Below are 15,553 nucleotides of genomic sequence, written 5' to 3'. Positions count from 1 at the left end.
TATTTTCAGCCTAGTATATACTCTTCTAGCTTTTTATATACATAGACTGGAATTTTTAAATTCTGATAATGATAATTTTGCAGGCGTATTATTCTGCAGGTTATTTTTTACACTTAGGAATATGTATTAAACATCCCTCCAAGTCAATGGACAGAGTTCTAACTTATTTCCCTAGTCATTTTTAAGTAGCTATGTATAAATATAGATATTCCATAATTTGTTCTGCCATTCTTGTATTAATGGACAATTGGGTATATTCCAATTTTTACTACTACAAACAAAATGAAAAAAAAAAAAAAAGTCCTATTGTTACATGTACCTTAGTAGAAAGACTCTGTAACTTTGATCACTCACACATACCAAAAATAACTTTTATATTGATGACAGCTTTTAATGAAATGCAGCAGTGTGTGGACCTCTGCTATACCACATAGTAGGCACCGGGTCACATGTAGCTATTTGAATTTAATTAGTTAAAACTAATAAAAGTCACAGTCCTGTTTGTTACATTAGCTTCATTTCAAGTGCTCAGTAGTCATGTGTAGTGGCTACCACACTGAACAGCATCCAAGAGACCATTTCTTTTCTACAGAAAATTCTAGAAGACAGCCTGAAGGAGACACTTGAACTTTACATCTTAAGGAAGAACATTTTTTTCAATGAGTTGGTATTTTTATGAGAGCACATTTAGAAAAGTAAAAAGTTTGTGTCTTTATTGGTTACCTCTGCAGTTACTTCAATGAGAATCAATACCCAGATGAAGCAAAGAGAGAAGAAATTGCAAATGCTTGCAATGCCGTCATCCAGAAACCAGGTGAGGGGCAAGCCCAGCGCTGCTCTGTGGTGCAGCTCTCGTTACGTTACAGCATTTAGGCCACTGCATCCCCTACTCATTTCAAGTTGGCGCTCTCTGCTCAGCCTGTGCCATCCTTCTGCAGGTCACTGCCTTGTCTTGCCCTGTCCAAACAGTACTTCTGAGGAATATTATGGCATTCAGAATCAAATGCTCACATACATTGGAATTTCCAGGGAGAGACCCTGCAAAAGGTTTGAGACCGTGAAAATTTTTTATTCAATGTATAGATTTCTCTTTCTAAAATTTAGCATAAATGTATCAAGTCCAAAATAAATTTAAAGACTGAAATATTTGTTAATATAAAGATTAAATCGATTTTTTTTTAATAATTGTTGTACATTGTATGATTCTGTATTCCTTTTTGAGTTGGTTCCTGTGTCCTCCCCACAGTGGGATGACTTCTGCTTAGGAAAAACTTATGTAACACCCTTTTAAAGTCCTGTTGTTTCTGTGCAAGTCAACAGATCCACTTAAATACTTCATATGTATTTTATTCCATGTACTTGACTGACCTTTTATAGATTTTTGTTACCAAAAGCCATTCTCGGTTAAGGTGATCTAATTGATTTCCATTTGACCAGTTACTTTGAATGGCTAAAGACTATATGCTGAAGTACCTATGTTTTATAACAATGAAGCAGTAATGTACTCTCACTTTTCTAGAAGCTGGACTTCTAGCCACACAGACATTACACTCAGCTTCAGCCATACATAAGTGAGAAGAATCTCTATTTTACACAAGCCGAAGGTCCTAGTCCTAAAGCCATGCAGGAACTTGAACTCTCCCTGGAAAACACTATACCCATATATCACCAAGACCCTAACAAATCTGTTTTCTGGTTTCTCCACCCACTGTGGACTAAAAGCTGAAAAACGGAAATGGACAGGAGAGGAGGGAATGGTACAGGTGGGTCTTTATTGGCAAGCATGGTGCTTTTTGTCAGAAATTACCTTCAAACCAAAGAAAATAGTAAATCTGAAATGCAGCCTGAGTGGTGCTATGTATTCCAGTGTAGTCACAGTAATGCTTGGTCAGTGTCCTTTAGCCTTCAAGGAAGCATGTGTCATGTATTCCCAGTCTTAAGACAGGACTATTGAAGACCTTAAAGATGTAAGTAAATCTTGATTGAGTACTTGAAAAATAATAACATTCCCTGGAATGATTAAGCCTCCATGGTGCTTTCATAGGAACTTTGATCTGGCACCCTAACAAAATGACTTTGTGAAATTATTTACTATTTTTTTTTTATTGTAAACAAATGGGATACATGTTGTTTCTCTGTTTGTACATGGTGTAAAGGCATACCATTTGTGTAATCATAAATTTACATAGAGTAGTGTTGTTTGATTCATTGTTATTTTTTCCCTTCCCCCCACCCCTCCCACCCCTCTTTACCCTCTATACAGTACTTCCTTCCTCCATACTTGCCCCCTCCCTAACCCTAACTCTAACCCTAACACTAACCCTTCCCTCCCCCCCATTAATTATTTACTATTGAGTATGCCTTTCTGAATCAAAGCATAGTGTATTAAAATAGCATATAGTATTATTAGTTGCTAGTTGTGTACTCATGTATGTCTTTATTCATTTCATAATAATTTTGAGTGTGCACATGGTACTAAGTCATGCTAAAACAAACAAAAAATTCCCCCTGCTGTTATTTTGACAATAAATGGAATAAAAAAACAACTTTTAAAAAAGAAAAGAATTATCCCTTAAAACTAGTTCATTCTTGGGTCCAAGATATAGATTATCTGAATTTTATTGCATGCATTCACAGGCAAAAAACTGTCCGATCTGGAACGAGTTACCTCCCTGAAAGTATATAATTGGTTTGCTAATAGACGGAAGGAGATCAAGAGGAGAGCCAATATCGGTAATGTATCAGAGAGACTGCTTTCTCAAGGAAGTTACAAACATTGTGTTTAAGAGTGACTTCAGTTTATTAACTGCAGGTCTAAATGATCCTAATAAGAATCACCCTTAGGTTTTTCCTCAGTGTATTTTTAATAGCCCAAAGTCAGTATTATTTGCACTATTAGTATTATGATAATGACATTATCTTACAAAACTCAATGTACTTAGTGTTCTAAAATATAGAATTAGGTGGTCCCTGAGAAGTTGGTTACTCGTATGGCACATATTTTTTTTTTTTTACCAGTCACCTTTTATTGTATATTAATACTCAGGATATGAAGGGATTCAGCCATGAGGCCATGATTTCAGTTCTCCATGGGGAGCAGTCCCCGCCAGAGCACAGTATGCTCCCACACTGGCCCCTCCTCAGCGGTGCTTGTGTTGCTTCTCGTGCTTGAGTTCCTGTACAAAAGGCAGTAGCTGAAAAGCACTAAGCTGCCAGCACCACGTCAGCCCCGCGGTGCTCCTGCCTTCACGTTGATGTGTGTGTGGTACTGGTAGTGACCTCTCGGAAATGCTCCCGCAGGGCCTTTAGGGGTGAAATCCCACGTCAGCATCCAGCTTGGGAGTGTCCCTGTTTGACATCCATGAGTTTCTTCTATGTGGGACTGGCACAGCTGAGTCCATCGTGGAGTCCTTGTGTCCTCTGAGCCAGGCCACGCAAGGGCTGCTGCTGTGGCACATACTAAAGATAGTTCTGCAGGGTCATTTGTTATTATGGGCTATGATTTAGATTATTTGGAAACACCTGATTAATAGAATTAGAATGAAAGAAACTTAATAGACAAGAAACACAGCAAAAAGTGGCAATAAAGAACATTTAAAAAGTTTGAATTCTGGATTTAGTCACTTCATAACATATATGTATTTTAAACTGTCACATAGTATACCATATATACAGCTCGTCAGTTGTATCTTAAGAATGCTGGGGAGGGGAGGCAATGCAGAAACTGCCATGCGGGGTACTGTAAGTACAACTGGAAAAGGAAGAAATAAAGGATTTCCTTTCTGTTCAAAGCTCTAACCAAAAAAAAATAAATTAATTAAAAAATATATATATATATTTTAATTGGTGAGATTGGGGTAGGAGATTCGTTTTTAAAATTGTATTTCATTTATACGTACACACACTTCCTGTTCACCATTCTAATTCTGTGATGCTGTATAGGACCCCTAGACCAGTTAGCAAGTTTCACGAAGTACCTAACAGTCAAGGTGGACCACGCGGCATGCCAGCAGCAGGATGGCAAGTGTGCGCATCCCTAAGCTGCATGCAGCTGGCTTCCCCCCACTTGCAGTTCCAGAGAAACAAGGTGTTGATCAATCATAGTCTCTCATTTCATGATATTCTAATTTCATCAACATGAAAATTGTGTTTCAGCCTCTGTGATAAGGCAACAGATAATTTAGGGATCTATTTGCTTTTTTCGAAGAAGCAGCAATCCTGGAGAGCCATGGGATAGATGTACAGAGTCCAGGAGGCCATTCCAACAGTGATGACGTCGACGGGAATGACTACTCCGAGCAGGTGAGCAGCTGGCACCTGGGCCCAGGTTCCTGGTTAATGAGCAGTGGGACAGTGTGAGGACAACGCAGGTCCTGGGGTGTGGTGGTGTGGGGCGGGGGAGGGGAAGTAGACAGCGTCCCTCCATTCTGCTCATGTGTCTAGTTAGAGTTTCATGTAATTTGAAAGGAATGTGGTAAGATTCAGTTGTCCTGTTGAATTTGTGAGAAATCGCTATTCACCCACATGGATTTATTGTCATACAACAGGATACTTGGCAAGTACGCAATGGGGAGGAGGAGGAGGGAAGAAGTTCAGAGGGAGGCAGAGAAGCAGAGAAGGTAGAAGAAGAGAGGAGGATCTGATCCAAACAAGCAAGTTACACCATTCACCACACACACTCAGTGTTTGAGAAGTACTAGGGGCAACTGGGCAGCTGTGACCCATGCCTAAACATGTACCAACGCAGGGCGCAATGGAAGGCCCACCCACTCCAGCCCCATTGCCGTGGGCGCCCTCATGCTAGAGGACCTGTTCTTCCACAGTCTCTCTGGCAGAGTGACACACGCATCCTCTCATAAGTGCACCGTCTGCATGTCTTTCCATCTCACATGTATGAGAACTCACCAGTGTGGTTTATTATGCATTGCTTGGGGAAATGTGTATTTAATTGTAGCCACTGCATGGAGTAATTCAGTAACTGAGACTGCGGGAGTCCCATCCACACACATGTGTTGACAGATCTCATTAAAAAATTTTTAGGATTTAAGCTTTATTCCATTTTGAAAATGCAGAGAAATATGGTCCCTTCCCTTAGACTGACCCAGCCAGAAAATGTTTGCTCTTTCCTGTGGCAATTTTCCCTGCCCTTCAGCCAATTCATAAGCAGTCCATTGTATTATTCCTTCTCCCAGCTGCTTTACAGACTGCTTACCAGCTCAAGCCCAGATACTCGAGTGCGTGCTGTGCTCTGTGGATCCCTGCCTGAATCCTGAAGACTGCTCTGTGAAAACGAAAGTGAAACAGTCATATCCACACGTCCCAAGGGTTACCTTTTTTCCTCTATAAGGACTTCAAATCATGTCCCCACCTTTTATTCGGAAGAATGTTCTATAAGTCTTTCTAGTTAGAAACATTCCCGTTATTTTCAATAGACCAATATGGATGGATCATTTCCATCTTTTTTTGCACACATCTGCTTTTTTCCCAATAGGTTTACCCTTTCCAAAGCTCTGTGATTCAGAGTTCCCCTGAAGTTGGGACAGGTGAGAAACATTCCCCTTACTTGTGACATCATCTTCAGTGCCTGACATGTACCCTGCAGCTCCAAATTTCTTCACAGCTTTACTGTGTAAGGTGTTGTGCTTCAAGGGAGAAGAGCTTCACCCTCTCTCTAAATTAGACCCCTGCTCCCTTCACACAGCTACCTCCAGCAGGAGACACCGCGCCTTGCTCCCTGAGCCAGCTCAGGCAGTGACACTTTTGTCCTGTTGTAACTGAGCATTTTTTTTTTCTCTTGTTTATAAGATGTTGGTGCCTGTAGTTTTAAGTTTTGTTTACATGGATCCTAATCATCTATGAGAATAGCAGTCAGGAATTTAATAACTCACTAGTATGACTTTCAATGACTAGTGCTATATTTGTTGCAGACAGAAAGATCCAAATTGTTGGGTTTACATCAGTCGGTCCAGGTTTGACCACTCCTAATAATCTTTTTGATAGAATGAATAAAATTCTCAGAACAAAACTTTTTTTATTGGTTGGGTCATAAAAATGTCAACTAGAAGTCTCTGAACCTATATCCATTCAGTGTCTACTTAAATACAGTTCACCTCTCCTCTGTCATTAGATACTCCCTGATCATGTCCTCCACAAGTGTTCTGCCTCCCCAGTCCCTGCATGCTTCTCTGCGAGCTAGAGCGCTGCACCAATCTACTGATAACATTCATTTCTTATTTCTGCACATCTAGGATGACAGCACGAGCCATAGTGACCACCAAGACCCCATCTCATTAGCTGTGGAAATGGCAGCAGTGAACCATACTATCTTGGCATTGGCCCGACAAGGAGCCAACGAAATCAAGACAGAGGCCCTGGATGATGACTGATCAGGGAGGGTTAAACACGACAAGTTAACTTAGTTTAGACGTAGCACCTTAGCAGACTTTTTCCTCGGTCCTTAACATGTGTTCTTACAGTATAACTTGCAGTTTCTTGTATGTCAGGTAGCCCTTAGGGTCTTGTTCTGTGAAGATGGCATGGTGCCCTCAGCCTTTGCATATACTCTCAGTATTAATTCCCAGTAAATAATAACCAACCAACCAACCAACCAACCAACCAAACTCCCTCTCCCAGCCCCTGAGGCTAGAAAATCTTGCTGCTCCGTCTTAGCATTCCACAAAGTGCTTCCAGGTATTTAGATAGCCCTCAGTTTTCAAATATTAGGCTGTGTGTAAAATCTTGGGTACCTTTAGATTCATGTAACACTAGTCTGTACCCCCTTTTCCTTCCCCAAGATTGATAGAATGCAAGCTGAGGAGTGGCACAGGATTGACAGACACCATTTGGGGAGTATGCACAGTGAAAGGAACACTAGAACCCCACCTCAGCGTGAGAATCACTGATTTCAGCTGCAATAAGCCGTGCCTCATTATAGTCACACTGTGGCTAGACTATACTTCTTTGGGTGCTGTGCTAAGAATGTCAATGGAAAACTCGATCTCAGATTTTGGTTGATGTTAACATGCCTGACATAGACATCCTTTCCGCTCACAAGCTGTGTGACTTAGTAGATAAAATACTGCCTTCTGCCTTTGGGACCATGATTTAAAACAAAACAAAAAGACAAAAAAAAAAAAAAAAAAAAAAGAAAAAAGTTATGAAAAAACAAAACCCAGCTTGAAAGCAGTATGAGCCGAATGTCCAATGGATGCTAAGTCCAGTTCTCTGAACCACTGTACATTCCGCAGCACAGTTATCAGTGCCTGCCTGGAAAAGTCTTGGAGGTTTTCATGGAGGTTGCTTTGCCTCCTGTTGGTGTCCCCTTTCTCTGCTACCAAAAAAGTCTTTCGCAGATGGAGCTAAGGTAAAAAATGAGTGAAAGAACGTAGTCTTTGTATCCATTAACTGAAGCCCCTCAATCTGAGTCAGTAGAGGACTTTGTAGGGGATCATGCTGACTATCACAGATGCAAAAACTTGCCCAAATAGAGCAAAGAACGCAGGGGACATTTACCATTTACATTGTGGGTGTGCGAGATACAATGGGATGTGACTGCTTTGTTGTTCTCTTTACTCTGTCCTTGTAGAGGTATGAAAAGCTATATTGCTACAGGCAATTTATTTAATAATTGGAAGCCATATTGATAATGGATGTGGTAATATTTGTAAAGTTTAATCTACTTTAAGCGGCAGTAACTAATGGAATTTTTTTCCTTGATCACATATGTAGCACTTTTGTTACTTTTTAAAGATATTTATATTTGATAAATCTTTTTTCATTTTGAAAACTCAAAATACCAAACAGTGAACTTGCGTTTAAAGTCACCCTGTGATCACCTTGTCATCCAGTAGCAAAATGATGAACTATTCATGCATCAAAGAAAATTACATCTGCTGGCCTTGTATGAAAGTGATCTCCTGGCATCTCGATTAAGTGACACACTGTCACTGTGGGTGAGAAGAAAGAGCCTTCAGTGGCAGGGTAGGGCGCGTCTGAAAGAGGCACAGTGGCTGTGTGTTTTCTGCCTCATTCTGTCTCTCCTTCGTATGTCTTAACGAAGCCTTGTTTAAAGGGGCGTGTGGGGCTGGCATTGAGCAAGGCTTCTGTCTCTCTGCCATTACCTGAAAACAGTTTCTAAGATCGAAGGAAGGTGCCATTTCCTCACCTCTTCTCCCTCCTCCCTTACCAGGTGTATTGGACTTGAGAGAGAAGAAAGGTTCCTGCCTTTCCTTGATTTTCCCCTCTCGTTCGTGGGGTTTTGAATGTCTGCCAGTTGTTAGCTGGTCTCACTCTGCTTAAGACATACACTGACAGATCCGCCCTTAGCCGTAAGTCCTGCTTATATAAGTGAAGAAGAGTCTGCGAGGGCATGAGAATGCCACCAACCTAGTCTGTGACTTTAAAGAGCATAGTAGGCCTGCTCCTGCTCCTGCTCCTGCCCATGAATCTCCTGTGGGAAAATGTACGCCTTCTTTCCCAGCTTCCAAGAATTGAAGTAAAATGGAGCGGTCTTTTCTGTCTTACTGTGTTACTTGAACCAACAGATTCAAGAGTAGCATTGGTTTTTCTCAGGAATGAGCCCCCACCTCTACCACTACACACCTAGTCATGTGCTTTGTTGGTTTATTTGATTTATTTCAATTAGCAGATTGTGTTAGCTTTATTTCCTTTTTAGAAGAAATATATTGTATCTTTCCATTTTGGTGGAATTTTTTGTGCTTATTCTTGAGTCACAAAGAACAAGGAGAGAAAGAAATGTATTCTCTGACAAGCCACGTCCATGATTTATTGTAGGGAGATGATTGTAATTGATGGCTTCTTTACGATGGGATTCCTTGTGTCATTTGTTCCTGCTAGCCTTTTTAAAGGAGCAGACCCAAACTGCTAAGACAGCTGCAGTTTCTAAAGAAATTCAATGATTGCCATAGAAAGAGCTAGAATGCTTCGTTATTTGAAGGCCTTAAAGGAAGCAAAGAGAATATGGAGACCTGGATGGAGCTGGCAGCGGGCAGGCGGTGTGGGCCCTGTCTGTCATCCTGGTAGCGGAAGTAGCAGGCACTGTGATGCGGGGCTGCAGAGGAAGGCTGGGGAGGGCCACCTGCTCCATAGCCCATGCCTCATCTAGGACTTTTGCTTTTTCACCAAGAGGAGGAATTTATTTCTTTGGGGTCAAGATTGAAATATACCATCCATTTTCTGTCTGTCTCCTGGTTCAGTTCAGCTGTATCTTGTCCAGACCACCTTAGTTCTTATAATAGCAAATAGAGCCGCCGCTGTTTGATTTCTAGTATCTTTGGATAGTAAATATTTTACTTAAGCTTTTGCAGGTTTTAGATATGGTATTAAAAGAGAAACCCTGCAGTGCTCTGTCACTAAAGGGAAAGGAGCCAGGCTTTTCAAAACCCACATTCCTTGGTCACTCTGCCCCTGCTTTCACCTCCTTCTACACTTCTTCAGGCCCCGGAGGACCCTTTCAGGGACCATTCCTTCCTGATCGAGGTCGACTCTTATAAGTGTGTGAGGGAACCTTGCCAGCAGGTGTTCATGTGATCCATCCTTGGTTACTTTTTAGATACTTTAATGGAGTGACTGCTCAGATGGGTAAGCTTCCTACCCTTCTTGAAACACCTCACATGGGGACCTTTCAAGATGGACCATTGTAAGAGATTTCTGCCTGTGGATAACCCTGCCAGATGAAAGCTGGTGAGGGACACAGGAATTCACTCTTACCTACCCTTCTAGTGCCATTCAGTGCCAATTAGACAGTTTCTTTCAGCGGAACTTATGATGTAGGAGTACCCCATAAGACAGGTTTCTTCACAATCTTTGTCCTTTAAGTGGCCCTTCACAGGGAAGGGACACCTAGGACAGACAGGCAGGGAGTCCACTTTAAAGTACCTTTCACCCCAACTAAGTTGAAGTGACCTCAAAAAAGACTTGGGAGAGGAAGATCAGTAACACTGAAGTATACAAATCCAGTCCTCTAGTTCCTGAAAGATTATGGTTCAACAACACCCGTTTTAGGTTCAGATGTCTGGATATATTTTTACCTCAAAGGGCATAACACATGAAGAAGTCACTGACTATTGTTTCAGTTCTCCCTCTTTGGCCTTTGTCTTTAGGGAATCTTGGTTTTAAAAACTTGCCTCTAGGATACCAGTTGTCAGGCACCAAGTACATCAGTTGATCTGCCACTTCCTCTGTCTCTGCATACCTCCTCTTCCATTTTTCTAAGTGTTCTACCATGGTGCCCTCATCTTGAGTTGACTTTGCTCAGACTTTTAATCTTCTGGCCACTGACAAAGTGGGTGGTTGCATCCATCTCTGAACACAGATCCCTCCTATGATGGCCAGCCACATCATCTCTGCCCACAACAGTGGGAGTAAGTTCTGTTTCACAGATGATTGCCCACCCCATCCTAAAAATGTGAACCTCAAGCCCTTACTCCCTTTGATCTCAAGAAGGATTTGGTTAGAAGTAGTCTTCCCATTTAGCTATGGCTCTGCCTCTTAAAATTGCCTTTTATCTTTTGTTCAAAGAACAACCAGAGTATTTTTTCCCAATGAGTCTCAACAGAGTCTTAGGCAATAATTTTCCTTGTGGTTTATGATCTTGTGCTCAGTAGCTCTCCCCATTTAATAGTTCTGACCTCCTACCTTTTGTGTTGATTTCATGTTAACCTCTGTGATCGAAATCCTAAGCCAGAGTGGTGGTAGATTATTGTCCTTTTGTTGTGATTATTAGTGATGTTTGACTACTGTATTCATTGAGGCTGCATCAAGACCAGCCAAATCCATTTATAGCTTTACTGAGCCAGATTTATTTGTCAAGGTTTTCCAAGCGAAAGTTAGGCACATGGACCAGCTGCTGGTGGTGTTTTGGGGGAGTGGGAATGGGGCGGGAGGTCTAGGGCAAGAGTGGGTGTTTCATGGATAGAGTGTTCCTTTTTCTGTGTGCTCTTTAAATAGCAAGGATGTTTACTCAGGATTTGGGGATCACTTGTCAGTCATATTGATTTTGGCAACTTAGCTGCATGCCCTGAAGACCCTGTTACTGCCTCTTCATCTCCATAGCACCTGGCTTACGTAGCCCAGGAACACCAGCACTGCCCTGTGTGACGATAGTGTGTATCCTAATGGGGGTGGAAGGTTTTCCCAGGAAGCAAATGTGAGTGGCCAGCGTATTTTGGAGGATTTTGTGGTAGCATGCTGTCAGAGCAGAGGCCCTTTCTTTTTCTGTTAGGTGGTCGTCTTCGTATCCACTCTTGACTTCAAAGATGCCTATCATTAACGAGAGAGATTCCCCCCAAGAGAACTAACAGTAGGAAAGGCTACTGAGACACAGCACACCAACACTGGCTGCCTGATGACACAAGCTCTAGTGACACAAGGGCCTTTGTCAGTGCCCTTTCTCTGCCCTGTTCTTGGCTCCTACAGGACTGATGTTTGACTTGCCTCTCTAGAGTGCAACTTTGTTCATATCTAGGTACCTTCAAAAGCTGGAAGTTTGTGAATTGAGAATTTTCTAGGTCCCTTTTATGATTCTTTCTTGGTGGGGATGAGAAATCACAACAGAAAGAAACAAAGTTGACAATATGAGGAGTCCAGTTTCCTGTACCAGTTTCTTTTATAGTCAGTAAGGAGAGTTAAGGAGAGGAGAGGAGAGGAGAGGGAGGGAGGTCTGACTGCAGCCACTTCCTGCCTCACTGGCGTGTAGATGGCATGGCCTTGCAAGCCTGCAGGTCCTGGGACTTTTTCATTCTTAACATTTGGGCAGAACTAAATCTAGCTGATTTCATTCGGGTGACACCTGACTAGCCTTTTGTAATCTAATCTGAGGGTTCGTCACACACCCCCCACACCCTTAGCCTCTAGCAGCAGGCAGGAGGACGTGTCAGCAGCAGTCCTCATGCCTAGAGGCTGAACCTTGGTGCAGTGGCCTTGGCAGCGGGCAGCGGACAGCAGGCGCACTCGCAGCTTGGTGTGCTTGGGAAGTCCTGAGAGGGCAGCTCCCTGACTCCATTTTCATTTCCTCCCTTTTCGGTAAGACCGGCTGTGCACAGCCATGACCAACTCGCACATCCACATTGGTGAAGGTTGCTGGATCTTTTCAGATTGTAACCATGGTAATTGAGGGGGTGGCATAGAATGAATATATAAAAATATAATGGCAATTGTTCTGAATGACTGAGTGTCCTCCTGACATGTAATTAGCTGTTTTAGCAGGATGTAGATTGGCATGGTCATAATTAAGAGGATTTCTGTCCTTTATGTGATTGAAAATAGCAGAGTTCCCATCCCTGTTCCCTTTTAGCACTAATGCTCCCAAGAACATTTGGAACAGCAACTCAGTAAACCAAAATAATGACACAGTATTCATGTCTCCCAAAGTAGAAGAGAAGGGTTTGGAGTTATTTCAGTTCCAAAATGGAAGCCACTGATTGTTGCTCACCATCTGACTTCTAGTTTGTTGAAACTACTCTTGCATCCAATTTCAACCTGCTTCACCTGGGACAGAAACCACAGTTGGAATCCCCGCTGCCAGCCTGGGAAGGCCTGGGGCTCCCTGCGCCCACTTGCTGGCTGTCCCACCTGATGCCTTGCTGACCTGCTTAGTGACAGCCACAGCCTCCTGGTATTTCCGTTGCCATCACCATCCACTGTTCACCACACGGAACTTCAGAGTCCACTAGCGGCTTCCTGGTTGGATCCTAAGATCCAGAGCAGACAGTGAGTGGAACACGGGCACCTGTGGTATTTCGAAGTCACAGTGTGGAAGGACTCGTGAGTGTGCCCAGCCTCCCCACGTCACTCTCAGCAGTTGCCAGCCTCCCCATGGCAAGTGCCTTCTTACGTGACTCTGCTGCATCGGTTGTCTCCTCACACTTCTGAGGCCGTGTCCTCTCTCCCCGCTGCACCTGTCCCCTGCTCTTCTTGTGCTGAAGGGCCAGTCACACTGGACAGGAGCTGAGACTCGCTGGCCTTTCCCTAGAACGGAGTTGGTGCAGGAGCCATCAAGAGCAGGTCAGCAGGAATGCCGCAGCCAGCAGTGCCATGGGCCTGTCACCACCGCATCCTCCCCTGTGCTCGGGAGTCACACTGCGGGAGCCTGGGGCCACTTGCCTCGTCCTTCCCAAGGCTGGACACTGCAGGATTGGTTAGTAGCCCCTGAAGAAAACTCAGCACTGGCTTTTTCCCATCATCTTTTGCTGTTCGTCCTTCTACAAACCTTTCCCTCCACCTCAGAAGCAACCCTAGCCTCACTGAAGTGCTAGTTACACTTCCATTTCCTGAGGATGCTGAGAGGCGGCCTGCCTGTCTAGAACTGTCCTCTTCCCCTGTCCCCAGACAGAGTTCAGAAGGTTTTTTTGCCTTTGGATTCTTCCATTTTCATTCCTCCCAAAATACCTACTATGAAATATATAGTAGTTGGGCTAGTTCAGGGGAGGGTCCCGTGGAAGGTCTTATTCAGCACTTCTGTAAATGCCGCCTTACCCCGCCACCACACACACACATGCACGTCTGCGGCCACTGAGGCCACTCTTCGGGATCTGTTGGTCTCTGTGACAATCGGTTATGGGTTTATAACCCCGAAGAGCAGAGCATCCCTTGTCTTGTTTTCCCACCTACTGACCGGCGCCTCTGCTTTAGAGCCTGGAGTCTGCCCTGGGACGAGCTCCTGAGGACTGCCCGGGGCTGCACGAAGACAGCCAGCACGCGCGACCTCCTGACGGAAGCTGCTGACCTAGGGATCCAAGTCCCAGAAGTGCTGCTTATGGAGAAGTGACCCCGAAAAGACACTGCCCTTCCCAGATGGTCCCAAAGGCTCCTCTGTGGTCAGACAACCCTGCACCAGGTATTCCTGAACCACCAGCAGCCCACTGCCCCCAAGAAAACCCACTCCCAGGTCAGCGAAGACTAGAGTGCTCGCCAAGTCTGTACATTTTGGAAGAAAACAGCAAAAGTCAATCGTCCTTGTGAGAATCTAAGGTGAAACGACGGCAGTGCCAGAGGTGCGCACAGCTCCCCCGGCACTCAGCCCGTAGTAGCAGCTGACACACGCACGCATCCTGGCTCTGGGCCGGGCGTCCACGCTGCCACTGTGGTCCTCAGGGAGGCCCACAGCCTCCCCTGGGCAACAGCACCTGAGCCGCTGCCAGCCAGGCGGGTCTCCAGCACATGCGCCGTCTCAGTAGGGACAGAGCGGAGGTGGACCCTCACCACTGCTCCCTGAAGTCACGACTCCCAGCCTGCTCCCGTTCTCGTGGAACCCCACTGGGCCACCTTCTCTGTGAGCCGAAGTCCCACTGACGTGGAGGGGACCCCACAACCCAGCCTTTCTCCACAGCCCTCCCCTGAGGCTGCCTCCTGGGTCAGGGAACAAGGCGAGGCTCTGCAGCTCGGGGGCATGCAGGGCGCATGTGAGTGGGTGCTGAGCACCTGGCCACAGTGCTTGCCCGTGCTCAGCAATGGAGGCAGAGGGCAGGGCACACCCAGTGCTGCCCTCCGCTCAGCGCTCTCAGCATCTTCCTTGGTTCCTGTCGTGTGCGACGTGGGTTTGCTCCGCCCACCCCTCATCCTGCCATCCTCTCCCCGTAGTCCTGACTGGAGGTGGCGGTGTGTGGACATTGGGCTCTGGTGTTTGGTCTCTGCCCTGCCTTGCGCCCTTCCTGGCTCCTCATAAGCCTTAACTGGCCCTTAAGTAGCAGCTGCGTGGAGACGAACCCAGATTTAGGCCCGGCAGAGAACTCTGGTGTCCAGAATCCAGGAAAGATTGAGCCTTGGGGTAGGGCTGGGTGACCTGCCAGGGTTCACATCGGGGCTCAGTGACTAGTTGGGAACACTGAAGAGACAGAGGCTCCAGACAGAACTGAAAATTCAGCTAACTCAAATTCTGTCCCCTCCCTTTCCAGCTTTTCCCCCTCACACTTGACAGGTTCCCCAGGCTATGGTCGTGTCCGTCTCTCTTCTGACCTGTGTCACATCGTAGGCATCCTTGAAGCCCAAGAGAGAGAAAGCAGGAGCAAGACCACAGCTGTGGGTGGTCCCTGTGCAGCCCCCTAGGTCTGCCGGTCGGGGCTGCCTGTGAGTTAGCTGGCTAGGGTGTCTGTTACCCAGCCCTCACCCCCCAGAAACACCCTAATGTGGAGGGAAAGGGTATGTGTGCCTTTTACTTTTGTACTGATCCAGATTTTGCTTCTCTGGTGGTTGTTGGGTGTCATGGAAGTTCAGAACGGGGGCCACAGCAGAGTCCATGGCAGAGACGAGTCTCGGGGCTTGTGTCTGGAGATGTATTCCTCCCTCTAGGACTTGCCAGCGTCCCAGCACTTCCAGCTGGAGTCCAACTGGTCTTGTTTGCGGCTTTGAGCACAGAAACCTCTCCCATTTTTGCTTTATTGGAACTAAGAGCTCAGCATAAATTTGAGTGTCACTTTTCTACTTCTTCATTCCCTGAAGCTATTAAAACTGGAAACAGAGCAACATCAGTGCTGCCTCATGTAAACCTCCGCCTCCCACGGATGCCGCGCTGACCGTTCTGTGTTGGGGCCAGAGC

General features: G+C 45.1%; 1 protein-coding gene across 20 annotated transcripts in view; it reads left to right on the top strand.

Annotated features, from left to right (window-relative positions):
- The window catches only part of HMBOX1 (homeobox containing 1), a 152,123-nt gene extending 140,229 nt beyond the window's left edge, over nucleotides 1–11,894 (top strand). For 9 of the 20 annotated variants that reach the window (XM_079139969.1, XM_079139958.1, XM_079139977.1 and 6 more), the window contains 5 exons: nucleotides 732–814; nucleotides 2,638–2,733; nucleotides 4,208–4,302; nucleotides 4,548–4,619; nucleotides 6,249–7,170. In XM_079139969.1, the coding sequence (XP_078996095.1) occupies nucleotides 732–814; nucleotides 2,638–2,733; nucleotides 4,208–4,302; nucleotides 4,548–4,619; nucleotides 6,249–6,386 (484 nt within the window). In that variant the 3' untranslated portion in view covers nucleotides 6,387–7,170. Of the gene's footprint in view, nucleotides 1–731; nucleotides 815–938; nucleotides 2,042–2,637; nucleotides 2,734–4,207; nucleotides 4,303–4,547; nucleotides 4,653–6,248; nucleotides 7,171–9,571 lie in introns of those variants that run through there. The other 11 variants (XM_079139960.1, XM_079139959.1, XM_079139966.1 and 8 more) reach the window with 11 other exon arrangements.
- Nucleotides 11,895–15,553: the final 3,659 nt, after the last annotated feature.

Source organism: Sciurus vulgaris (assembly GCF_902686455.1).
Source record: "Sciurus vulgaris genome assembly, chromosome: 5".
NCBI lineage: Eukaryota > Metazoa > Chordata > Mammalia > Rodentia > Sciuridae > Sciurus > Sciurus vulgaris.
Note: the sequence above shows the minus strand (reverse complement) of the source record. Positions and strands in the feature narration are given on the sequence as shown.